This window comes from Electrona antarctica (assembly GCF_951216825.1).
Source record: "Electrona antarctica genome assembly, chromosome: 11".
NCBI classification, from domain to species: domain Eukaryota; kingdom Metazoa; phylum Chordata; class Actinopteri; order Myctophiformes; family Myctophidae; genus Electrona; species Electrona antarctica.
Window position 1 is genome coordinate 30,584,606 of NC_136792.1, and position 26,458 is coordinate 30,611,063.

The 26,458-nt window shown below is 43.3% G+C and overlaps 2 protein-coding genes across 3 annotated transcripts in view; one reads left to right on the forward strand and one right to left on the reverse strand.

Annotated features, from left to right (window-relative positions):
- Positions 1-26,458, forward strand: part of egfem1 (EGF-like and EMI domain containing 1) — a gene marked incomplete at its 5' end in the record, with an annotated part of 92,883 nt that overhangs the window by 29,358 nt on the left and 37,067 nt on the right. Inside the window, 12 exons of the mRNA XM_079514843.1 lie at positions 3,143-3,265; positions 6,231-6,353; positions 9,585-9,710; positions 10,489-10,611; positions 11,347-11,469; positions 12,286-12,423; positions 12,833-12,958; positions 13,632-13,754; positions 14,193-14,423; positions 15,180-15,311; positions 19,601-19,729; positions 20,966-21,094. Coding sequence (XP_079370969.1) covers positions 3,143-3,265; positions 6,231-6,353; positions 9,585-9,710; positions 10,489-10,611; positions 11,347-11,469; positions 12,286-12,423; positions 12,833-12,958; positions 13,632-13,754; positions 14,193-14,423; positions 15,180-15,311; positions 19,601-19,729; positions 20,966-21,094 — 1,626 coding nt within the window. The remainder of the gene's footprint in view (positions 1-3,142; positions 3,266-6,230; positions 6,354-9,584; positions 9,711-10,488; positions 10,612-11,346; positions 11,470-12,285; positions 12,424-12,832; positions 12,959-13,631; positions 13,755-14,192; positions 14,424-15,179; positions 15,312-19,600; positions 19,730-20,965; positions 21,095-26,458) is intronic.
- Positions 20,987-26,213, reverse strand: LOC306932872 (EH domain-containing protein 2-like). 2 transcript variants are annotated; one of them, XR_013791176.1, is made up of 7 exons: positions 25,919-26,213; positions 25,517-25,693; positions 24,948-25,045; positions 24,156-24,568; positions 23,332-23,496; positions 21,977-22,669; positions 20,987-21,090 (listed from the first exon to the last, which is right to left on the reverse strand). XR_013791176.1 is itself a non-coding variant. In XM_079514844.1 (6 exons), exons 1-6 carry the CDS (start codon positions 26,137-26,139, stop codon positions 22,100-22,102), a joined length of 1,644 nt encoding a protein of 547 aa, XP_079370970.1. In that variant the 5' UTR covers positions 26,140-26,213; the 3' UTR covers positions 21,814-22,099. The 2 variants fall into 2 exon arrangements, 1 of the variants encoding a protein (XP_079370970.1); XM_079514844.1 differs by lacking the exon at positions 20,987-21,090 and having other exon boundaries at positions 21,814-22,669.

Below are 26,458 nucleotides of genomic sequence, written 5' to 3' on the forward strand. Positions count from 1 at the left end.
CAGTAGGACAGAGACTTGGCGCATTTATATAGATAGATAGATAGATAGATAGATAGATAGATAGATAGATAGATAGATAGATAGATAGATAGATAGATAGATAGATAGATAGATAGATAGATAGATAGATAGATAGTACTGTCCTTTTACTGTCTATAGTAGCCTGGGTCCATACAAATCTGCCGGTGCAAAACTGCCTTTGGCGGATTTTCAGTGATATAGTCTGGCCACATACAAGGCTAGTCTAAGAGGGTTGATGTGTGTGACTGTGTGTGTGTGTGTGTTTGTGTGTGTGTGTGTGTGTGTGTGTGTGTGTGTGTGTGTGTGTGTGTGTGTGTGTGTGTGTGTGTGTGTGTGTGTGTGTGTGTGTGTGTGTGTGTGTGCGCGTGTGCGTGCACGCGTACATGCGCGCGTGTGCGTGCGTGCGTGTGTTTGTCTGGAGCCAATCTTGTAAACTGCTGGAACCGATCAGTGCCAAATGTGTTGTGGGAATGCTTTGCCATGATGATCAATGTCTCACTCACTTTGTCACATGCTACCAGCAGGGAAAATAAGTACCTCCATGCATTTTTCACATGTGTTTCATATTCTTTGGAAATATAAACTTAAAAATGTAGGCTATATTGGGGCACTCGGGTGGCACAGTGGTATAGGGCTTAACCCCCCGCAGTGCATCCGGCTTTGTGGAATCCAATCGGCCCGTGTTGGGGGTAGGGAAGCCAGGTGGGGAGGGTAGTGTACTCCTCAGGGCTGGGTACACCTGGCAGCAGGGAGTGTTGGGGGTAGGGAAGCCAGGCGGGGAGGGTAGTGTGCTCCTCAGGGCTGGGTACACCTGGCAGCAGGGAGTGTTGGGGGTAGGGAAGCCAGGTGGGGAGGGTAGTGTACTCCTCAGGGCTGGGTACACCTGGCAGCAGGGAGTGGTGGGGGTAGGGAAGCCAGGTGGGGAGGGTAGTGTACTCCTCAGGGCTGGGTACACCTGGCAGCGTGTTGGGGGTAGGGAAGCCAGGCGGGGAGGGTAGTGTACTCCTCAGGGCTGGGTACACCTGGCAGCAGGGAGTGTTGGGGGTAGGGAAGCCAGGTGGGGAGGGTAGTGTACTCCTCAGGGCTGGGTACACCTGGCAGCAGGGAGTGTTGGGGGTAGGGAAGCCAGGTGGGGAGGGTAGTGTGCTCCTCAGGGCTGGGTACACCTGGCAGCAGGGAGTGTTGGGGGTAGGGAAGCCAGGTGGGGAGGGTAGTGTACTCCTCAGGGCTGGGTACACCTGGCAGCAGGGAGTGTTGGGGGTAGGGAAGCCAGGTGGGGAGGGTAGTGTACTCCTCAGGGCTGGGTACACCTGGCAGCAGGGAGTGTTGGGGGTAGGGAAGCCAGGTGGGGAGGGTAGTGTACTCCTCAGGGCTGGGTACACCTGGCAGCAGGGAGTGTTGGGGGTAGGGAAGCCAGGTGGGGAGGGTAGTGTACTCCTCAGGGCTGGGTACACCTGGCAGCAGGGAGTGTTGGGGGTAGGGAAGCCAGGTGGGGAGGGTAGTGTACTCCTCAGGGCTGGGTACACCTGGCAGCAGGGAGTGTTGGGGGTAGGGAAGCCAGGCGGGGAGGGTAGTGTACTCCTAAGGGATGGGTACACCTGGCAGCAGGGAGTGGTGGGGGTAGGGAAGCCAGGTTGGGAGGGTAGTGGGTACACCTGGCAGCAGGGAGTGTTGGGCGGGAGGAGTAGGAAGGTAGGCACCATATCCTCATGGTGAGGAATGGATAACGACTAAATGAAATAATTGACTACTCTATTGATGGGCGCTCTTATCATCATCCGTCATCATACATCATCTCATTCCGGCCAATCATAATTTGCATCCTCACTTTTGTCTTCAATGTTTGTGTTTACACACTTTTGTCTTCAATGGGATCCGATGGTAATTCCGACGGAGCATTCGTCCGACATGCGGGAACAACAGTCGGACTATAGCGCTCGCACATGCGCTGCTCACGGGAGCAGCGCTTGCGTTTATGGTTAGGTTAGGGTTTGAGATAGGTTTGTTTGTGTTTACACACTTTTGTCTTCAATTTTTTTTAGGGAATAGCGCCCCTCAAAAAATGTATTCATTCATAATTAAATAAAATGGAAGTCAACGGTGCTTGGATTGGGCTGAAACCTTGCCCATATTTGGAGTCATAGACATAGACACAGCAGGCTGGCCACATGAAGTCTGAGATACACATTTCACCATTCTTCGCCATTACAAAGTAATTATACTTTAGCCTAGAAAGGGAGACACACAATATGCTGCAATTTGCTTAAATTTGACTGCTGAAATTTTGCTTCAACTTTCCTTTGATACCTCTATAAAACTACTAACAACAATGTGCATACATGAATGTTTCTCCATGATCAAAAAAAAAAAAAAAACACACACACACAGACATATTGTGGTCTCTAACTATTGCAGCTTCTTCATACAGCTTGATCATATTAGTAGTGTTTGTGTTGTTCAATGTATAGAATACTACATCTCATTTAAAGACATTCTTTGGTGGTGATGCACTAGCTCATTCTTAAACAATGTTCATTATAGTAACAAGACGAGGAGAGCCTGCAGGCCTGTTGCTGGAGCACTAGTAAACAACGGACCAAGCTGGAAACCATTTTAGTGTAGGAACTAAAAAAGAAAGAAACATCGAAGGAAAGCATAGAGTTTTTATTGACATACCTGTTTAGATTTAGATGCAGATTAATGATTGCAATAGACTAATGAGTCATGACTTTAAGTACAAGCAATTGACTGATGGGGTTTAGTTTAGATTTGACAACCCTGGATATAAAATATCCCTTGACTCTTGGATTGGGTGGTGTAATATGTGACCATTGTCACACATTTCCCTTTAACCTTAGCTTGGCTAGACTGGTACATTGGCTAATTGGCTATGATAGACTCAAACGTAGACAGTGTTGTGAGATGGCAAGGATCTACAATGTGCGATGTGAAAATTACTTTAGTAAAGAGACAGAGAGAGAGAGAGAGAGAGAGAAGGCTGTTACACAGAGGGGAATCTTCAGCAGAATCGAATTAGATTGGAAAGCATACAGCCCTCACTTTTGATCTGATCTGAGCGTTTTGCTGAACATGCATTAATAACACCGGCCTCTCCTTTCAGATGTCAATGAATGTGAGGTGAATGACGGCGGCTGTGAAGGCTACTGTTGCAACACCATTGGCAGCTTCTACTGCAAATGTCCTGAGGGCACCAGACTGGGGCCGGACGGCAGAGCTTGTCAGGGTAAGATGAAGATCTGGATGTGAACAAATTAAATACAATATATTTACTACAATTGTGCACTTTTTGCCTGCAAAAGATAGAAATGTGTCTGTACATAGGTCTGCTACTTAAAATGGGTACATTAAAAACAGAGAAAGGTTGTATGTTTAAGTGCATTGTAAATAACCTGGCATACCTAGAGGCTTTCCTGCCCAGCTAGAGCTTCCTGTGTGAAGTGCTGAATGGGAGAAGTTATTTGAACTAACTTGAATGTTTGAATCTCGTCAAGGAGTTAAACTTCCACGTACATTCCCTTATTTTAGTGGTGCGACCACTTCATTACGGAGCTCTGTGTGTCTCTGGCTGGCTGGCTGCCTGGCTGGGTCTGTCCCTGGTGTCCCTGATGGGTTCCCACAGAAGATTAACAATGGAATTACTATAGTGGGATTTAATAAGATCAGTAGAAAACAAAGCAAAGTCTTATGGCTTCAGCATTTACAGGCAAGATATTAATGGGTGTAATTTATGTTGTACAACAACCCGTAAAACTCTGTTTTTAACTACAGCCCTTATTTTTTGCATGAATCAATATTGCGAACGAACTGATTGTGATCTCACTTCTGGGTTTTAGGACCTCAAACTGTAGCAGCTTACACATACATACTATATGATTCTTTGCTTTAATTGTCTCACGTTTGCTCTGAATCGCAGCCTCTCTCTAGCTACGCTGTCTAGCCTCACTGAATCTTAAATCTCTAGCCTAGGCTGTAAAAGATCTAAGAAGTCAGCAGACCATACAGACTGGGATAGTTTTCTATAATCTCTTAGACAAGCATCTTCTGTGACTGTCCAGTAATTTGGGCTAATCTGCTCAGACATGAAGTTCTACAGAGTTACAGGTGTGAACAGGTGTCCATGACCATGGATGGATTCCTGATACGGGATGTGGTTCACCTTTAGTGGACTACCAGAACATGGTGGAGTGTGTGGTCTTTCTTTATGAACCTTAGACAAACTAAATGGAACAGTGGAATTTCCTTGTCCAGGTTTAGTGTGTTTTAGGCCCTCAGAATGATATTCTAACCTTGAAAGGGGGATTGTGAGACCACTTCCCTCAACCTCTGGGGGTCCACTGAGGTACATTTGACCACTTGCAGACAAAAACATAATTAAATGGTTTCAAATGTATGTAAATGTAGTGCATTATTTATTTTAGTCTGTCCATGAGATTGATCAGACACCCCAGACATATTTGCTATTTTTAAACGGCTCAAAATACCTTCAAGTATTAATTTGTCCAGGTCTACTCTAAATGCTTGTTCAGCAGCTCAGTTTAGGGTCAGGTGGTGTCATACGATACCATTCACACTGCATGGCCTCAGACGCCAAAATACCACCCCCACCCATAATTCCAAAACACCACCCCCACACAGTACCACAGACCCAAATTCACCCAGTATTGAAAGGCAGCCATTGTGTTCCCCATTGAAATCCTCTCAGACGAAGGCTGCTTTTGAGTATATTAACCTCATCAAACATTCCCTACATCTAGGATCTTGTATGCATTAAATCCCCCCCCACATCAGAGCTGGAGCCTGGGACCCATGACTCCATGAATATGCGAACGTCCACGGGGCTGTAGAGATCCCTTATTTTAGTCAGTCAGCTGTCTAAAGGAATTGTGGATGATTTTCTGGTTCCTCTAACTAACCTGATCATATTAATCTGTTCCTGGGACTATGAAAGGGCTTCTTCTATTGGTGAGTCCCACTAACTAAACCCCCCCCCCCCCCCCCCCCACCCCCCCTGCCTGCAATCCCTGTTATTGGTGGCATGATAATTAAAAAAGTATTGAGGTCATTTTGGAGGGGCTGTTCCCACGAATGCACGAGAACCCCCCCCCCCTCAATTCCTACCAAACGCGTACGAACACACACACACACACACACATACACACACACACACACACACACACACACACATCGTGTGCTCGGATGGACAGGTATGGGCAAAAGTGATGACAATGACTTACAGCTACTCTATTACTTGGGATGCTATTCAACGTCTGAGCAACAGCCTCAAATGTTATAACAGTGCGTTCTTGAACTAGTGTGTGTGTGTGTGTGTGTGTGTGTGTGTGTGTGTGTGTGTGTGTGTGTGTGTGTGTGTGTGTGTGTGTGTGTGTGTGTGTGTGTGTGTGTCTGCGTCTGTGTCTGTGTGTATATTAGCCAAAAATAGCAGATCTACAAGCTCACACAATTAATCACAACTAATTTGACTTGGTGTAAATGGAAAAAAGTTACCAAAGTGCGTACAGTTGTAACTCAAGTCCAGTTCTACAGTGGTTTTAGAGGTTAATGACATTTGCTGAGCACATTCACATTCCCCAGGGGAGGAACCTTAATAACCATTTGAGTGACCCCACAACTGTTACTCTCATGCCACCTTCAGGTCAAAATGTCAACTTTGCATACAGGAATGCTCATTTTCTACTTGACAGGTTGTAGGAGCCTACTCATTTTGACGACCCCATGGCCTTAAACTCTAGTGCCACCATTGGGCCAAAACGTGTTTTCATGTTTTAAAGGGACTTTGTATATATTTAAATATGTAAATTTCGTTTAGTTCTCTTTAAAACTTTTGCTGAAGTTTACATGTCGTGTTAAGATTTGTGAACCGACGGGCGAACGGGAGTTACCGACCGACTAGCCAGTCGGTCATTTTGGATCTCGCCCTTGCTGGTTATCTGTTGGTTATCTGCACTAGGGTGCAAGCTCAAAGGGTGGCAATGCCAGTTGATTTGGACAATTTTGGTTGAACATGTTTTACACAGATCTACATTAATCTTAATGTGTGTGTGTGTGTGTGTGTGTGTGCGTGCGTGCGTGCGTGCGTGCGTGCGTGCGTGCGTGCGTGCGTGCGTGCGTGCGTGCGTGCGTGCGTGCGTGCGTGCGTGCGTGCGTGCGTGCGTGCGTGCGTGCGTTAGATGTGAATGAGTGTGAAGAAATCAATGGAGGGTGTCAGCAGACGTGTGTCAACACACCAGGCTCTCATCACTGCGAATGCAGCCATGGCTTCCGCATGCACAGCGATGGACGGACCTGCATTGGTGAGCACTAAACGTGATCGTTTCCATTTGACAGTGTTTCCCATCACACACCCACACAACTTGAATGCTGCAGGAGTTTGCCAACTTCACAGGAAAGTTGAAGAAAGAGTGCTGTGTATGTGCTGTAGGAAGTGAGTGCAACATTTATCGTTGGCCTGGACCGGCCTAGCGGTCCAGGCACCAAGGCTGGTAATCCCGATGACCTTGCTTTCCCCCCATCTCTCTTCCCATTTCCTGTCTATCTACTGTGATCTATCAATAAAGGCAAAAAGCCCTAAAAAATATCTTAAATAATATTTTTTTATGATAATAATCATCATAAAAAAATGAAAATTAAAAAAACATTTATTGTTTCCTTGCATTATCCTATGGTGTAGAGTAGACATATGCAGGTTTGGGGTTAGCATTTGAGAGATACTAGTATGTACCTTTAAAAGTACAATAATATAATACACAATACACATACATTGTTGAATAGATAACATATTTGAGGATTGCACTTAGTAATTAAGTAAGAAAACAATGACAGATGAAACAGATTTGGTACCAGAGAGCCATTTCTTTCTTTCTTATTCGGGGAATAAAAAACAATTTTTATAAAAAAAATTAATTGCGTGGCTGATTTGCATGCAGTAATAGCTAAAGGGGGGGTGCAGGCATTATTTAACATAAATCCTATCCTTCTGTTACAGACCAGACACGTTGAAATGCATCATTTCACATAGGCTTGCAGAGATCATCATTTCACATAGGCTTGCAGAGATCATCATTTCACATAGGCTTGCAGAGATCATCATTTCACATAGGCTTGCAGAGATCATCATTTCACATAGGCTTGCAGAGATCATCATTTCACATAGGCTTGCAGAGATCATCATTTCACATAGGCTTGCAGAGATCATCATTTCACATAGGCTTGCAGAGATCATCATTTCACATAGGCTTGCAGAGATCATCATTTCACATAGGCTTGCAGAGATGTTCCTGGACTGATCTAGAGCTAGCCCTCTGTACTGCACAAAGCTAGCCCTCTGCAATCGTATACTGTCAGCCATTTGACGTCTTTCTCACAATTGAACTACGTTAAATAGTTACGTTAACTAATTAAAAGCTTTCTGCTAATGTAAATTCAATATACTCAGCTCCTCAACAATACTAACCAATCAAGTGTTTTTTTTCCCTCCACTACAACAACAATGTAGACTTTACTACTGTTATGCTGGATTTCAGTTTCGTATGATTTGCTCAATTTACAATTTAGGCATTTAGCAGACGCTCTTAATCCAGAGCGACTTACATCAAGCAATAACAAAAGCATGGCATACATCACATATATAAAAAGTAGTTATCATGAATCATGCGTAAACTAAGAACGTAACAGTGGAGTATCTATGTTAACTATACATACTATACTATATAATATATTATACATGTGTACTATAAAGTGCTATGACTACATAAAGTGCAATTCTAGAGCTGTCTACGTAACAAGCTATAAGTCTGTTTAAAATACTATCTAAGTCTGTCTCACATGGCGAGAACATCTGGTGCCTGTAAGTCCACAGGAAACCTGACCATGATTCACACCTTGACAAAGAGGGACCGTGTATGTGGTGTTTCCAGAGCAGATACCTGACCATGATTCACACCTTGACAAAGAGGGACCGTGTATGTGGTGTTTCCAGAGCAGATACCTGACCATGATTCACACCTTGACAAATAGGGACCGTGTATGTGGTGGTTCCACAGCAGATATGACCAATATGAGAGAGTACACTGAAAGCATCAGAAACCATTTCACAGCAAAAAAACAAAAACAAAACAACAACTTTAAAACTGATCACTGATCTGTTCTTGTATCCTGAAAGCAATAATCCTGTGTTAATAAAGTACATGGTGGGGTAAATAAAATATTGTTTAACATTGTCTAGTAGAACTTGAGGGGTGGGCATGGCATATATTGTGTCAACTGTCAACCAAAGCCTCTGCCTGCTAACCTGACTCCGCCAGATGGGGCAGCAGAGAGTACACTGGGTTCTCCCCTCCTGCTCCCATCTGGGAACTCTCAGTCAGACTTGATGCCCGGCCATCAGGCGGGATCAAGGCATACACAGTGCTGCCTTGATCCCGCCTCTAGCTGCCGCTGATTGGCCAGGCCGTTTTGTGGCCGGGCATCAAGTCTGCCTGAGAGTTCCCAGATGGGAGCAGGAGGGGGGAACCCAGTGTACTCTCTGCTGCCCCATCTGGCGGAGTCAGGTTATCTGCCTGCAGCCTCACCACTCAAAATCTACTATATCATCGCTGTTGGGCAGAAACTGTTTTTTTCAGGAAATGGAAAAAAATAAACTGTGCTAGTTCCAATGTAGTTGTTATTTAGTCACACGTCTTGTTAATAGTTTACTTTGTTTCAATATTTATAAAACATAAAGATATACTTAAAATTGTATAACGTGGCTAGCCGAAAATGTTGAAAAAGATGAAATATGGAGATGCAAGGTTTCTGCCTGACATCGACAATATATTTCCCCATGATTTCATCAGCGGATGATGAAGCAAAGGTTGTCTTGGATCAGTTGCACCGCCATGATTCACTCTATAATATCTCTGTTTGCTGACTGTTGGGTTCAAGCTCTGTGGTTTACTGTATGGTTGGGTGTATGGTTGGTTTTCCTAATTGTATCTGCTGAAGTCATCATTGTTAAAACCCAGCCGCTCTCTTTCACTTTTATGGCCGGTCTGTGTCATCATGTCTGTGTTTAGAGCACCCATAGGCGCAGGGCTGACTTCCTTATTCGGCACATCATTAAATCACAGGAGAATGACTTGGCTGGAAAGCACATTAGAAAGTAATCAGGGGTAACCACTGGAATGGGCTCACTATCATTTTCCAGTTTCCAGCCGTTACCCGACTGCTTTCCTTAATCACATGGCCACTCGAGGTGTGAAAACCATTCCAGGGTGCCAACAATTCAATTCTATTTGTCCCCTTTTGTGCATTAGGCATTACACCGCTATATAACTGAGAATATTAGAGGTGGAACTGGGGGCCATGATAATCAAAATTGTGCGTGTGTGAGTTTTTACACAGTGTACTGTGTAGTAAGCGTTTGTGCCTCTTTTGTGTATTCATTATGAGGGTACATTTTCATTCATAATTATTTTGTGAGATGTGGGTTCTGTCACTTGCTAAAGTTGTTTTTCTTTTGTGTTTATTTGTCCTGTGCTACACAGCGGTGAACTCCTGTTCGGTGAAGAATGGTGGATGCGAGCATAAGTGTGTGGACATGGGAAATGATCACTACAAGTGTGAATGTCGGAAGACTTACCAGCTGAAGAGAGACGGCAAACACTGTCAATGTAATTCATCTACCGACAGGAACTTCTCACTGATGATCAAATATACATTTTCACGTGACTTATAAAGGGAGTGTCTTTGTCTGACGCAAACAATTTGAGCTAGTATTACTTGCTCAAGCAGAGCGTGCAAGTGCTGCGATCTGCTGGGTATGTATGTCGGTGTTGTCCACCGGCCAATGGGTATGTATGTATGTTGGTGTCCTCCACCGGCCATACCCATTGGCCGGTGGGCAACACCGACATACATACGTACTTTAGTTACGTCATGAAGAACAGCGATCGGCTGGGTATGTATGTCGGTATATTCCGCCGGCCAATGAGGGACCACTGTTCTTGATGATGTAACTAAAGTACGTTTCAAAATTGGTATAAGGTCAATAGGGGGTATGTATCGGCTTGGTATGTATGTATGTTGGTGTCCTCCCCGGCCAATAGGGGGCCAGCATTGTGCCATGAATGCTCAGATCTCATGGAGCACTCCGCTTGCGCACAAGTAGGCCATACATGGCCTACTTGTGTGAAAAGCGCAAGTTGGCAGCTCGGCAGAGTGCATTTCTAGTTTTAAACTAGAAATGCTAGCCTGCTGGGTTCTTGTCTCTCTCCTCCATGTTGTGCTTTGTTTGTTGGCGTGTCCCTGTCTGATTCATTTTCATGGGTTTACTGACCACATTTTGGTTCATTGTGTGTGTGTGTGTGTGTGTGTGTGTGTGTGTGTGTGTGTGTGTGTGTGTGTGTGTGTGTGTGTGTGTGTGTGTGTGTGTGTCTGTGTGTGGTCCAGTGAAGGATGCCTGTGAGGAGAGGAATGGAGGCTGTGCCCAGCTGTGTCGTTCAGAAGACATCCTGGCTGTGTGCAGCTGCAGGCCTGGCTTCACCCTGGCTGTCGATGGCAAGAGCTGTGACGGTACAGAGAAACACACACGTTTTAGATATACTGTAATAATAAGAATACAAATTATGTTATGCACGCGGACATGCACGCACGCGCGCACACACACACACACACACACACACACACACACACACACACACACACACACACACACACACACACACACACACACACACACACACACGTGTGTATGCACAAACATAGACACACATGATAGACAACCGTCTTATCCAAAAGATTGTAATAATTTAAGTGGCATCTGTGGCCCCACTTTAAATCACAACCACACTCCGGAATAAAAAATAAACAAAAAAAGGAAATTGAACACAGCTTGTTTGTTGAATCTTTGTCTGTGCTCCATATTTGAACAAAGGAGCAAAAAAGTAAGCATCTACTATTTATAACAGCCACCCTCATAGATGGTGTGTTCAACAGTATTGAACCGTGGTGTCAGTAGGCTAGCGCTAAACAAAAGCCTCATTCATCACTATATTGCTATTGTTTCGAAAGTGCCTCCACTGGCGAGACAACTATCCGACCTCCGATACTCTGAAACGTAGTTAGACCCCCAAGAGTCTGACCTGGCACTAACCCCCCTAACTGAACCTTTGTGTGTGTGTGACTGTGTGTGTGTGTGTGTGTGTGTGTGTGTGTGTGTGTGTGTGTGTGTGTGTGTGTGTGTGTGTGTGTGTGTGTGTGCGTGTGCGCGTGTGCGTGCGTGCGTGCGTGCGTGTGTTTTCCTGGTAGACATTGATGAGTGCAGTGCAGACCATGCCAGGTGCTCCCATGGCTGTGTGAACATGCTGGGCTCCTTCAGCTGTGTATGTAACCCCGGCTTTGAACTGGGTTCTGATGGCAAACAGTGCTACCGTAAGTACAGTACACACTGTCTTTGTCTTTGTGTGATCCAATGCAGTGGGATTACTGTGTAGACATGTTACTTTTTTTGATTAGACTTTTGCTGATACGCTCAAAATATATTTTAAAATACCGTGACACTGTTGCTGTCGGGTGGAAACCACCCATGTGCAAAACCATTACTTTTCAGTATGGAACACAATAACCAATATCCATTGTATTTATTTAAGTGTTATTACATGAGAGGGTGTGCTTTACCGTCATTTTGCACGCCTGCGATGCTGCAGGAACTCGCCCACACCCTCGAATGTAATATTGCAATTATACAACAGTTACCCTTAAATTCCCTGTATTAATTGGCAGCGGCTAAATGCGTGTCACAATGCAATGCATTGTGTGTGTGTAGATCAGCAATTCTTTCTACTTTTAGTGTGTACACTTAGTGTGTGTGATTTTTTTAAATGAAATAAATAAATACACAGAGTTGAATTATATGACGATACATGGACACATTCTGCCTGACAGCCAAGATGAACAAAAAGCGGCTCAACTCTAAATAAACAATTTCTTGAGAGGACAGCGTAGGAGTACTAGAGGAGGTTTTGGCTAGACAGTCTTTATCAGCGTTACCCTCAAAATATGTCTTTCACTTTCCAAGTCCCCACCAGAACAAAACACAAACAATATTCATGAAGTGCATGAAATACATAATAGTGTAAAAAAAAACACACAATAGAAAAGAGACTGTGAACAGACAGAGCTGGAGCAAAATTGTAATGGTACTGTAGTTCCAGCCCTGTTTGTGTGGTTGTGGTTTGGGTCCTCCAGGCATTGAGATGGAGATAGTGAACAGTTGTGAGAAGAACAATGGAGGCTGCTCCCATCACTGTGAGCACAACACCAACGGACCCCTCTGCTCCTGCAACCAGGGTTACCACCTGGACAAGGACAGGAAGACCTGCGTTGGTAAATCATTTCTGTCCTCTCCTGGGTATGATTCTCTCTCTCTCTCTCTCTCTCTCTCTCTCTCTCTCTCTCTCTCTCTCTCACACTCTCTCTCCCTCTCTTTCCCCTTCTATTGATGATCATATCGGGGCGGCAGTGGCTCAGGAGGTACTCTAGAGTGGCCACTTGGGAATCGGAAAGTTCTTGGTCCGATCCCTGGCTCCCCCTGGGTTATTGTCAAAGTGACAATAGACACTGCTCCCGATGAGCAGGTTTGTGCCTTACATGGTTTCCTTCGCTGTCGGTGTGTGAATGTGTGCCTGAATGTACAGTAATGCACATTGTAAAGTGCTTTGGATAAAGGCGCTATATAAATGCACCATTTACCATTGATGCCAGCTGGCTCCTACCCACTCTTTTCCATCCTCAGATAGCGATGAATGTGAGAGTGCAGGGGATGCATGCTGCAGCCACTACTGTAGGAACTATCCAGGAGGCTACGAGTGTAGCTGCAAGGCCGGCCACAGACCCAACCCAGATGGCTGTGGCTGCGATGGTAAGAGGGCTTGAGTCTAAGAGTAAGATCTCATTGTACAATTGATTTCTAATTCACTGACACACTTACAATGGTAGAACATTATGTTTCCAAGGCTCATTTATGTACTGATTCTTATAATTATATATCTTTTACAGATCTGTTGGTGTAACTATTATATCACCAGTATAACTGTCCAATGAAATATTCCATATAACTTTTTATCACACAAACCAATGCATGTGTACAGTGTCTCTCTGCAGCTAATCTCACATACTACTGTAGGCCGATCAGCATATTTCTTTGCATGCTGGGCAAGGAACTTAATTGAATATGTTTTCAAATCGATCAACAACTATTAACCACTTACCCTAGCATCCCTATTTTGGGGGCGAACATTTGGCTAAAGTAGTAGCTCTACAAGCTCTGTGGCGATTGGCTATTGGCTAATGGCTATACTGTAAGAGATTTCTTATAGAGGCATAAAAGAGTGGGCCTTGTATAGACACACCCTGCCATATTTTGTCAAAATAATGTTTTATTCACAAACATTAGAAGCAATATATTATACTTTGTCATATACCTGTATGAAAAAAGTGAAAATGCAACCTCATTTGTGAACATATTTTTTAAAGATTTGGTTAATGGGTTAATGTGGTTATTAATAAAGATATGTCATGATCTGTGTTGTTAGACATTGATGAGTGTCTTGGGGAGAGCTCAGGCTGTGAACACTACTGCATCAACACCTTGGGAACCTATGAGTGTTTTTGTCGGCTGGGCTTCCGTCTGGATCAAGACCGCCACGCCTGCATCCGTGAGTGAAGTTTTGTGATGACATGAACGATTTCAACGACACAGAACATCAAGCAAAGGAAACACAATTATAAAATGATATTAGGAGCATGCATAAAACAAAATAAGTAAAAAATAGATACAGTTACAGTGCAGAAGAATGTAATCACTCCCCCAAAAATATTGTCCTTGAGCTGTTTATAAGTAAATGCCATTATTATTATTATTATTATGTTGTGTAATAGTAATCTACAAACTAAAGTAACTAGTAACTAAAGCTGTCAAATCATTGTAGTGGAGTAAAAGGTACACCGTTTGCCTCTGGAGTAGAATATTAAATGCCATCACTCAAGTAAAATAAAAGTACCTCAAAACTGTACTTAAGGCCAGCACTTGAGTAAATGCACTATAGTTACTTTCCACCACTGAATTTACAAGTACCTTGGTCTGTGCATCTCAGCTCTATACAGTGACCTGGATGATGAAGAAGAGGATGGGGAAGAAGATGAGGATCTTGAGGTACGTCGGTTGCCCGACCTGCTGTTCCGACGTCCTCAGCTCCTGCGGTACACAGCAGCCCTGCACTCGGGCTATGACGATGGCGGTGGTGATGATGAGGATTATGACAACGATGAGGAGGCTGAGGCCCACAGAGAACAGCGAGGGGAACTCAGACTCGTCAGCCATATAGGTACAATACTGACCCCCGTTAACCACTTAAACCCACCACCATTGGCTCTCAAACTTTTTATAGGATCACCATAATTCTGAGTGTACAAAATGTAGTTAACAAAAATAATTATGAATTTACATAATGCTGATGATAGTGCTGTCAAACAAGTCTATGAAATCTATGGAAAATGTTTAATATGAAATATTAAACGTAATATTTGATATAGTCCTTGCTTCATATATCTCTCGGCTAAGGGGTCCTTATTTGGACATGGATATGATGACTGACATCACAGGCTGGCCACTTGAAATACAAGATTCACATTGGAGCCACACTGTTCTCATGTGGTTCCTGAGATCCACATGATTCGTTCTTTTTTATATATATAATATCTGTTTTTAAACTTTGAACATGGCGTCCCTATGTTTTGCATGTCATTATTGGCCAAATGACTGAGCCCACTATCTATCTACCTGTGGGCTCTGTTTCTATAATCCCCTTTGGGGTCTTGCTATTTAATTCTATATTCTCTGTATTTGGCATGTCATTTATTTATTATAAATAATTTGCATGCTTACAGGGAATTAGTAAATTGAGACAGAGCCTTGATACCAAATATTACATTTATGCTCAATAAATAATAAATAATGTACTGTATATTGAATTCAATCTATATGCCTCCCTGGGGGAACATTTGCCAAAAATAGCAGATCTACAAGCTGAAATTGGTGTTGAGTCGATGAATAAAAGCGGTCTGAGTACAGTCTTTCTCAGTGTGTTTAGATGGCTCATTTGGAGAGGACTGCACTGTGAGCTGTGAGGACTGTGTCAACGGAGGTGTGTGTGGTCCAGACAAAGACCGCTGTGAATGCCAACCTGGATGGACCGGAGTCATCTGTAATGAGAGTAAGACATTTTAGCTTCTTTAATAGCAAGAGACTGAGTTGAGCAGAAAATATATAATATTTCCCCAAATGTACAAAATAAATATATCTTAACTGCATGCATGACATGCCTTATCTTTTATTTTTTATTTTTTATTCCACGATTTTGCAACCCATTTTTTCACCCAGTGTCAATTATCTAATGTAATCCTGGGCCTCCTCTGCCAACCTGGGGAGAGCAACGGACTGACCTCGTGCTTTCTTCTATGCATGAGTAGTCCAAGCCGCTTCTTTTCACCTGGAAGGAACACATTATTCCAACCAGTTACATTCTCCTCCATCAGGCGCCCCGGCTGGCCAGGCGGAGGCAGTTTAGGGACCAGGATTACTGCATGTTTTTGTGTGGGTACCAACCTAGGGGACACAGGGAGAACATGCAAACTCCACACAGATATGCATCACCTACAATGTGGGAAGGTGATATTTTTAGAACAAGGAGTAAAACACTATATACTGTATATATTGTTTTGCTTTTCTGCCTTTATTGGTAGTATCAAGTGGAGATTGACAGGAAAGAGGGAGAGACAGAAGGGGAGAGACATGCAGGAAAGGTCGTCATGAATGGGACTCAAACACGTGACGCGCTGTCAGGCCAAAGCCTATATGTGGCATGCGCTGGACAACTTGGCCAGCGGGTGCCCTGTAAAACACTATATTAAACAGTGCAACAAACCTCAAAGAAAATAAATATTGATTTTAATCCTCGATGTTCAGAAATGCAGAAAAGAGGGAAGTGGGATACAAAACATAGTATTGAGAGGTTAATCATACCAATTGATTTAGTACATTAATAAAACAATAACAGTTGATTTGTTAATATAATACATAATAAATAAATAAATACATTATTACGCATTATTATTTGATTACCTGAAAAAGGATTTTATTTGCTAAGAAGATAATCAAAAGGCCCTGTAGGTCTATAGGTTTGAACCAGCCGTTGGGATCCATGCAGGCCTCTTCCAGAGAGAGATGAGCGGGCTCCCTCCTGTATGTGTACATCCACTCAGGGCCATGTATCAAACCCTGTCTACTCAACCGTGTGGGAGGCTGGCTTGTTTATGGGCCCCGGAACACAGAGGGCACAGGGGGAATCAATCTGTCTGCTAGTCAGTGGAGCCGGGCCAAGGCCCTCAGTGAGAGCACCAGCCTCAGGCCAAGGATGTCCAGTGCTACAGTAGGTTGGGAATCAGGGCTCCATTGTTCCCATCCAACAGTATGATTAATGGCTGTCTTTGGTGTGAACTCCAGACAGGGCTGTCTGTAATCATGAGAAGAGAGCCACATGGGGATAAATCCATTACAAGCAATCTGTCACTTTTAGCAACATGCTCCTGTGGCAGTGGAGTTTTTTAGATGCACAAGTAGAGGTGATGATACATGGGCAACATTAGGAGGCGGTGGAGATGAGCATCATGGCTTGCAGCGCTGGTAGGAATTTGTATCTGGGAATCCGTGTGAATGACATTGTGGCCTATGAAAGTCTAATGATGAAATGCTGTTGGTCATCATAATTTCTTTTGTAAATCTCCCATGATCATACTGTGTATTATGGCTTTTACCACCCTCCTTTGTCTGACGTACAGTATGGAGCCATGTTCTTTTTATAATCTGAGATCTGAGAAGTCTCAAAAATAAAAATCAGTATAGTATTTTTAGTCAAAAGTATTGAATGAAGTTGCTCCACCACACTTTTGGTGCATACACTTATTTATATAACACATATGACTTTTGTATGAATTGTTTTGTTAATCTGTCCAAATCTGCTATTATCATTCTAAACCTAAATTCTTGCTGTAATTTATTTAGCTAACCAGTTGAAGAAATTGCAGATTGAGGCAATCACATTTGCCTTCATGAAATATCTGAGACCATTAGGTTTTTATGGAAGATCCTTCTGAACATCAATTTAAGCAATAACACATGTATTCTACTGCTAGGTTGACAAATTATTTGTAATCTTATAGGAATGACTAGAACAGTCTTTAAGTGTCCAAAGGCTCTTCTCAGCATATAGGCTATGCAGAGTTAGGCTGTTTGGGCATGGTGTCCCGTGCTCTCAGCATTTAAATCTGGCATGTAATGGCATATACTATACCATTTGTGCCAAACAAAGAAAACAAACAACATGGGCTCCATCTTTGCCAGTGCCTTACGCCTTACCCGCTACCTGTGAATTACAGGCAAGGCAGCTGGCCCTGTCCCTAAATTGTATCTTAGGGCCTGCTATACATTATGCCAACTCTGTTATTTGCACCTGGAGGTGTGGCTGTGGGCGTGTTGTTGCACTTTCCCTAAAATTGCTTTCTTGCCCACACACGTTTAGAAAAAGACATAGCGGATTCTAAAACCACCCACTATGCCAAATTCGTTTGGTAGAGCGCTCGCCTGCAATGGACATGTTCGGAGTAGGGGTGCACAATAGCCCAATATTCAGCGGTCACCTTCTCCCCTAATTCTCCATGAATCTCTGTGATTCTAATGTTCCTATAATCAGCAGAAATAAGTGTCAATTCCTCCTTGTGTCAATTGTGTTTATATAAGATGATAGTCTACTCTATTCATAGAAGACAATACCATGCAATGCCATGTGCTCCAACTTACACACTTCAATTTGTATTCATCCATTGTGTAGGAAATTAAGTAAACAGCGAATTACGATAATATAACATTCTCCAGTATCTATCAGTAACATGTAGGTGATACTTATGTCTATCAAATATGTTTTTATTGAAAGGCAATCAAAGACCAAAGCGTCTGAAGCAAACGTCGGTTGTGTTAGCGGTGACTCAGTGGCATGGACCCACTGCACTTCTGAATTAAGTGATTGTGAATATGCTTACCATTACAATTTTACTGTAATCTACAAAAGTGTGTTAATTCCTTTTGTCAATAAATTGTGTTTTTATCAGCAATTGCCACTTAAGCTTATCAAAGACAAATACAATGTCTTTGATCCGTGTTTGCTATAACAACACAGACCATTCAGTTGAATGAATCCAGAACACAAGCATATTGCTGTAATTTAACGTTATCTATAAACAGCAATGTGGGAGTGATAATTCTGTGTAACAAATATAATTATACAACAGATCGTTTCGAGGAAGCAATCTGATTGGTTGAAACAAACTTCTAGTCGTACTTCAAACCAGCATCATGGAACACCTAATTAAAACAAAGAATTCAGCTGTGTTGTTCTCCCAGAGTGCAGCAGACTCGATGGCTAGGGTAGCTAGTCTCTTGGAACATTTGTGGTCGTAGTGGCTTCATCTGTCAATAAAAATTAAGATTTTTCAGCGACTTCTTAGTTTTAAGGGTGTTGTATAATCGCAATATTACACTCGAGGGTGTGCATTACTGTCATTAATGGCCTGCGTAGAATATGGAATATGGAAATATGAATGAATATATGGAATATATGAATGAATATATGGAATATGAATGAATATGAGTATAAGGCAAGGAGTACACGCACACCCTCTCGTGTAATATTGCTTCATTGTATTCCAAGGCAACCTCGCTCTTCCATGGGCAGATAGGGAGAGAGCATAAGATTGCACTAGGGACTAATATAGGGACTAGTCTTCCCTTAAAGGCAATGGCATCTGGCACAGTGATTGGTTGTATCAATGTAATGCCCAAACCACCCCTATGCATAATGTAATGGGTAGCGCACATACCATGCTACTTGTTGTGAGCGCAAGTTTCAATCCAACTCCCATCTTGTCAGCATGTCTCTCTTCTCTCATTCCAACATGTGATGTCAATTTTGGATTTACTGGGTGGGCTAAGCATGGATGAGTGAGTGTTGGAAATTAAGAGCTTGCTTTCTTATAAAGTAAATCAGTCACACCGCTCCACATCAACAATGCCCCATAGCTATTCTGCAGTCATTGTAAACCACAGCCTCTTGGGACTGTATCTGTCTTGCTAGAAAAGCAGGTGTTGTCTGACTTAAAGAGGGAGTGCCACAATTTTTGTTTTTGCCCCCGGACAGTATTTAGTCTGTCTGTCTTTCTTTTTGGTCAGGCGTTTGGTGCCCTGGCCTGCAGCCCCTAAAACTTATTGCATTAATATAATCCGGGCCTGATTGTACTGTACTGTCTGTGAGCATTTTCACACTGGCATCAGTAATGTTACACTACCACCCCTACTATAACTTTGCATAATGTTCTCCTTATTTTGCCCTCTCTCTCTCTCTCTCTCTCTCTCTCTCTCTCTCTCTCTCTCTCTCTCTCCCCCTCCCTCCAGCTTGTCCACAGGGGACCTATGGGAAGGCCTGTAATGGTCTGTGTCGCTGTCAGAATGGAGGCTCTTGTGACCCTGTCACTGGTAGCTGTCTGTGCCCACCTGGGGTACATGGCCCGCTCTGTGAGGATGGTATGTGCGTGCACACACACACACACACACACACACACACACACACACACACACACACACACACACACACACACACACACACACACACACACACACACCTTGGCCTATTTTTTAAGTTTTAACTAAGTGGATAAGTTCCACTTATGCTGCTACAGTATGAACTGTAGCTTCTTGCCAACACCTTGACTTCTTGCCAAACTAAATGGCACTCAATAGCTCAGTGGAGTATAAGAATGTGTTTGTTTTAAAACATTTGTTTAGGTTGTTTTTGTTCACACCACTCTTGATTGTTTGAAATGGAAAATCACAGATTTTCTGGTTTTGTTTCCTATTCTTTTCTGTGGCCCTGATCACATTCTTGCATGCAGGGTTTTATGCACGCACACACGCACGCACGCACGCACGCACGCACCCACCCACACACACACACACACACACACACACACACACACACACACACACACACACACACACACACACACACACACACACACACACACACACACACACACACACACACACACACACACACACAATCTTGGTTATGCCAAGGTTATGTGTCTTTTGCATGTCTAACATTGTAGTTTGATTAGATTTTCCAGAGAATAATAGTTTATTTTACTAAATGTGTTTTGTGTTTGTTTACAGTGTGGCTTTGTAGGAGGCTAGCCGTCTGTGTGTCTGTCTGTTAGTTTGTCCGGAGATAATCGCGTGAACTGCTATAACGATTCAGATTGTTTTCATGAGCACAGCCAGTAGGCCACAGATGTTATTGTTCACATTATGTTATCTTAGTTTGATGATGTAAGTCAATGTGACTCTTATATTATATATTATGTTCATGACTGACGTCACAGGATGACCAAGCGAAGTCTGAGATCTACGTTGGAGTCCCACCGTTCCACACCAAAGCTTTAGTCTCGCTGCAGCTTAGACCTTCCTCTTAGTGTCACAGTGCCACTGAGAGCTTTCTGGCTTTTGAACCACTTACGTATACTGTCGTATACTGGTGTCATGTGGTGAAAATAGCCACTGCGTGAGGACCCATTGTGATATTGTAGACTGGCTATCTTTGCAGTGTGACACTGGCGTACGATGGAGTATTAAATTATGAAACATAATACTGTACCCCTAGGCTATTTTTGAGAATCTTCGCTTATAATGACATGCCCAAAATAGGGACGGCAAACAGGAAATGCTTTATGTGTTTCTTCGTCTTCTTGCCAATACTAACAGGTTGTCCTCAAGGCTACTTCGGGCGGCTCTGTCGAAGGAAGTGCAACTGTCCCAATAATGGTCGCTGTCACCGACTCTTCGGGTCCTGCCTGTGTTCTCCAGGACTGTATGGACGCTTCTGTCACCTGAGTGAGTACAAACTGAACATCAATGAAAGCTTCTTTTATTTAGAATGCATTTGTCTTATACATGAACTGAGAATGTGCAAAATTTCGTTAGACATTGTTACTGTCGGGTGGAAAACTTGTATGTCTTTTCAGGAAATTAAAAACAAAAGGTGTAGTAAATGTAGTTATTATTTAGTCACAAGCTCTTGTTAACACTTTTCATTAGTCAAATATTTGTGAAACCCGTAGTGTTAACCACTTTCATCTGCACATCCCTATTGCATGTCATATAGGCAGACATCTAAAACGTTGCATCACAATGTTTTATGAGCTTGTTGATTGGCTAATTTTAACTACTTTGCACGACACTTTCATACATCGTTTGAAATAGGGGCATTTATGAAATGTAAGAAAGAAAAGAAAAGATTAATTATGACGATACAAGGTTTCTGCCCGACAGCGATGGCATGGAATATGAATGAATATAAGTATACGGCAAGGAGTACAAATCTGAAGAGATCTATAATCTTCAGTAGTGATACAGTAGGATACGTGAACAGCAATTTCACAAGTGTAGTACAGGTACCCAAAATGAGATATTATCAGGTTAGTCTCCATTTGGACATTGCATCATATATCATTGTAATAGTTTATTTGAAGTGATATCATACAAGTCCTGAAACAGGAGTTATTTTGATGTAAATGTTTGAGTAGATTAACTGTAACATTCATTCTTGGAAGATGTATTGACATCAAAACGCTGTCGCTCTGTTTGCCTGCACCCTGTGAATAAAAGGCTTTAATTGCTGCTCCAGTGCCTTTGTTCTACAATGTGATGTTTGATTATGCAGTATCAAACACAAATAATATCAAACACAAACATAATGAAAATAGCAAATCTCACAAAGCTTGTAGATCGGCCATTTCCCCTAGTTGTCGTATGATGAAGTATAAAGCGCTAAAGTGTTTTTTTGTGTGTTTTCTTTGTTTTAACAAATCAAACCCTGCTTGATAGTACTACTCCTCATCATTCATCGGTGTGTTGTGGCCGTTTCGATGGTGGCACCAAGTGAGGAGGCAACTCATGTGGGAGCCAATAGCCCTCTAGTTTTCCCTCAATAAAGTGTAAGGCCAAGGCAAACTCTTCATTGTCTAGCATTCCGTCACAGTCCACATCAGACAGCCTCCAGATATGAGCGAGCACAGAGTTGGGCAGGAGGGTTGTCATCATCCACTCTCGTACTTTGGTGCCTGTCAGCTTTCCTGCGACGGGACAGAGGCTGTGGAAAATCTCATCGTATTTTGGCTTGTGTTTCTCCACCACCCATTCGTCGAGATATATGTCACTGCCCTCCTCCTCCTCCTCCTCTGGGATTTGCTTGAAGGGATCTCTCTTGTAATGCCCTCTCTTGAAAGTTCCCAAAAAATCACCATCCAACACTCCGGGGAGGGACTTCTTCTTTTCCCTCTTCTGTTCCTGTTGTTGAAGTAAGGGCATCAGCTTTGCTATGTCTGTGGACAGCAGCTTGTCCAAGGAAGCCATGAGACTTGGCTTGAGCGCTTTGAACTTGGAGAAGTCTTGACCCAAAAGCCTCTCCTGAAAGTCAAGATGAGATATGTTATGTTATGTTTATTTATTTGACATAGACATCACAATCACATTGCACATAGCACAATTGTACAATTTGTAGATGCGTTGCTTAGAGTGCTTACAGATAAGATGAAAAGCTGTGACTAGGAGTTTAGTCAGAGATCTGTGCCAGGGGGTTCCATGTCAATGACCCCCAAATAGCCACAACCTCTGGCTGTGTGTCCCCTATTGCACATTTTATTTCCATTTTCTGCCCCTGGTGTCCCTCTGGGCCACCACTTTGAAAACCACAATAACCTACTACACTACTGGTCCTCAACATAAGGTCAGGGGACCACCAGGGGTCCATTCAGACCACACCCCCAGAGTGTACAACATTCTCAGAGTATCCATTTGTTCGTAGAGTTAAATTAACACTGGGAATTTTATAGTGCAGATTGGGGTCCCAAAGATAAAAATACAAAATAAAAAGATTACACACACTTATACAGACCCATAACAAGGGTCCATTTGGGAGCCCTGGTGGGCCCCGGACCAGACGTTGAGAGACAGTGACCTACACAATGGCCTTATTTATGAAGGAACTGTGGTAGCCACTATGCACTCTGTTCTGCATGGGCGACTCTCAACATACAGTATGGTGAGAATATAAAGTGTGAAGTGCACACCTGCATCTTGGTGCAGTCTGGGAAGTCACCCGCTGGGACTCGATGCTGTTGCTGGATCTTGCTGAAGATCACAGGAAGCTGGTAGATCAGATTGTGCTTCTTTGACTCTTTGCAGAAGATGGTGGGCATCTCTTGCTTCAGATAGCCAATGATGTGTGCATGAGCCTATATAGAAAGACCAAACGGGTGTGATAAGTTAAAGCAAAACAGCCCCAATAACATATACCATACATGCATTTTATTATTATTATATTAGTGGACTTTTTTGCCGTCAACATGATGACTCAGATGACTAAAACAAATCTTGTGGATACTGCATTATGCATTACAACTGAATGAATCCCCAAATATTTCCTTTTTATAATAATTCAACTTTAATAATATTCTGTAGATTATTTTCTTTTCTTTGCCCTAATAATTTTGTCAATATAGATTTAACATTTGACAGAATCTGGCCTGGGCCAGCCGAGGGGTCCAGGCACCTAGGCTGGTAATCCAGCGAACCAGCGTGTCGCAGGTTCGAGTCCCAATCCCGATGACCTTTTTCTTTTTTTGCGGCTTTCGCCTTTATTTTATATTTCTTTATAGAGGGACAGACAGTAGGCTGACAGGAAATGGGGGAGAGAGATGGAGGAGTGACATGCAGTAAAGGCCGTCGGGTTCGGGAGTCGAACCCGCGGCACACAGCCAGGCTCGGACTACCGGCCAAGGTGCCTGGACCACTCTCCCCCTTTCCTGTCAAACTACGGTAATCTAACAATAAAGGCAAAAATCCCCCAAAAATATCTTAAAAAAAACATTTGTCAGAATCTCCCATCTCTCACCCTGACTAAACGTGCCCTTTTCACCAGGTCGTTCAGCCTCCGTATAGCAGCATTACGGGGCAGGTTCCTTATGTCAGTCAGGAGATCCTCTTCCTCCATCTCTATCAGCTGGTAGTGGTCACACGTTCGCCTCGGCTCAGACCAGAAAGACCCAATGTAAACCCGCAGGATCTCGGGGGTTTTAAACACCTTCCCCAGTGACCACATGAGGGCGCCATACACCCGCATGAGCTGCTGGGATTCCACCCTGTCTGCCTTGTTGAGAACCACTCGCAGCTTGTCCTCGTGGCCGCGCAGAGCCCCGAAGGCTCGGGTGAGCTCATCTGAGAACTCCAGCTTATGTGCGTCAAACAGGAGGATGATTCGGTCGACGCGCTCCGCAAACCAGCGCAGCACTGCTGGGAAGTCGTACCCTGGAAGACAGCACAGGGTTTTCATTAGCACATGATGTGCTGTGGCCAGGCTCTATGCCTTGAGAGGTAGAACATGTAACGTGTCCCAGTAGGCCTCATCAGTTTCAGGCTGTTTCGGTTACACCCAGAGATTAATGCGTCCATAAAGTATAGCAAAACCTGCCCTATGCTTACATCTCATATCCAAGTCGTTGTCATATTATCTCATTCGCTAGGCTCCTGGCCTGCCTAGTTTTCTATGTATATGATTGGAGTGCCCTTTAACTCCCAAAGTACATTTATAACTGATTCAAGACTAAATCAGGAAATTATATTTAGGTTTCCTAACTTTCCTCCCAACATCCAGACCAACACCTTCAATACTTGTATTGTCTCTCACCTCGACTCAGTTTTCTCTTAGCAGAAGTTAAGATGCCAGGTGTGTCGATAATGCTGATACTCTCCAGGATCTGATTTGGCAACTGAGCACACTTAAACCTGGACAAACGAAGAACATGTATTATTTAACATGCATCTAATAGATAGGCTAGAGCTATTTCATTGCTATTCATTATACTTTATTGACATGAATAGCATAAGAGCATTGAATTCCAAAGTCAGTATCACTGTGTACATGTCATGCAACCAAAACGTTCATACATACAAAGGTTTGGTAGAAATCTTCTAGAGAATTGAAAGAGTTTCTATAAGAATTGAATAAATTAAGACAGTGTACATTAAATGTAAAAAGAACAGACAGAGTACATTAAATGTAAAAAAGAAAAGCAAAATCATCATCTCTTTCCTCTTCCATATCCCTCCCTCTCCCTTTTTGTGTCACTCCATTTCTCTCTCTCTCTCTCTCTCTCTCTCTCTTTCTCTCTCTCTCTCTCTCTCTCTCTCTCTCTCTCTCTCTCTCTCTCTCTCTCTCTCTCTCTCTCTCTCTCTCTCTCTCTCTCAGTTCATCACCTGTTTAAAAAGGAATTTCCGAAAGGGTTGAGGTTACGAAAGGGCATCCTTGGATCTACAGTCAGGGCATTTCCTGGGATAATTCCCTCTGTCTCTCCGTACATAATGGCAGTGAAGCAGTCAGTGGTCGGCTCTGGTCCAATTCTGCTACCAGGAAAATCTTGCTCTATGAGATACCTAAAGAAACGTGCATGCACTCACACACGTGCGCGCACGCACGCACGCACGCACGCACACACACACACACACACACACACACACACACACACAGATGAGTACACATTACACAACACACAAGCACACACGCGTGCATAAACATACATGTCAGATATATGATAGACAGTAATATGCATTAGAACATGCACAGTGGGAATGAACTCGGGTAACAATGATGATACTCACTTGATAAAAGTGGTCTTTCCTGTTGAATACTGACCCATCACTAAGACCATTGGTTTGTTTTCAAAGTCCGCATCCTCATAGCTGGGAGAATGAAAATGCTGGAAGCTGTAGTACTTCTCTATGGGCATCAGTCTCTTATAATAAAGATTCTTCAGCTCCTCAGTGACCATGTTGACATCGTCCAGTGTCTTAGGGCTGCTCCAAAGTCTGCGGAGAGACATGGCAACAAGGTTTATGCCTCCTTGACGCTGAAGAAATAATTTCTCAGGCGTGAATGTGGAGGCAGGCCCTCTCTTCTCTAAGTCTAGACTGAATGTGCATGATGGAAGTACGTGAAAGCCGAATATTATCAGAATCACACAGCTGTCTGCTCCATCCTGCTGAGGGACATTATTAGGAGGGTGGAGAGGGTGTAACCAGAGACTGCAGCTGCACCTAACACAAAACAGTAGATGTCAAGCGGGACAGGGTGGAGTTGAGTTCAGATCTGTAATGGTTTGAGGCTGAAGTCGCTGAACTGGGACGATCCTGACAGAGTTT

What these genes read in the sequence shown, in the direction of transcription:
- LOC306932872 (XM_079514844.1), bottom strand. Translation starts at nt 26,139, where the DNA reads ATGTCTCTCCGCAGACTTTGGAGCAGCCCTAAGACACTGGACGATGTC. An exon ending in TAAGAGAAAACTGAGTCGAG is followed by an intron (nt 24,569 to 24,947) that starts GTGAGAGACAAT and finishes GCTGTCTTCCAG; the next exon opens with GGTACGACTTCCCAGCAGTG. An exon ending in AAAGGGCACGTTTAGTCAGG is followed by an intron (nt 23,497 to 24,155) that starts GTGAGAGATGGG and finishes CTTTCTATATAG; the next exon opens with GCTCATGCACACATCATTGG.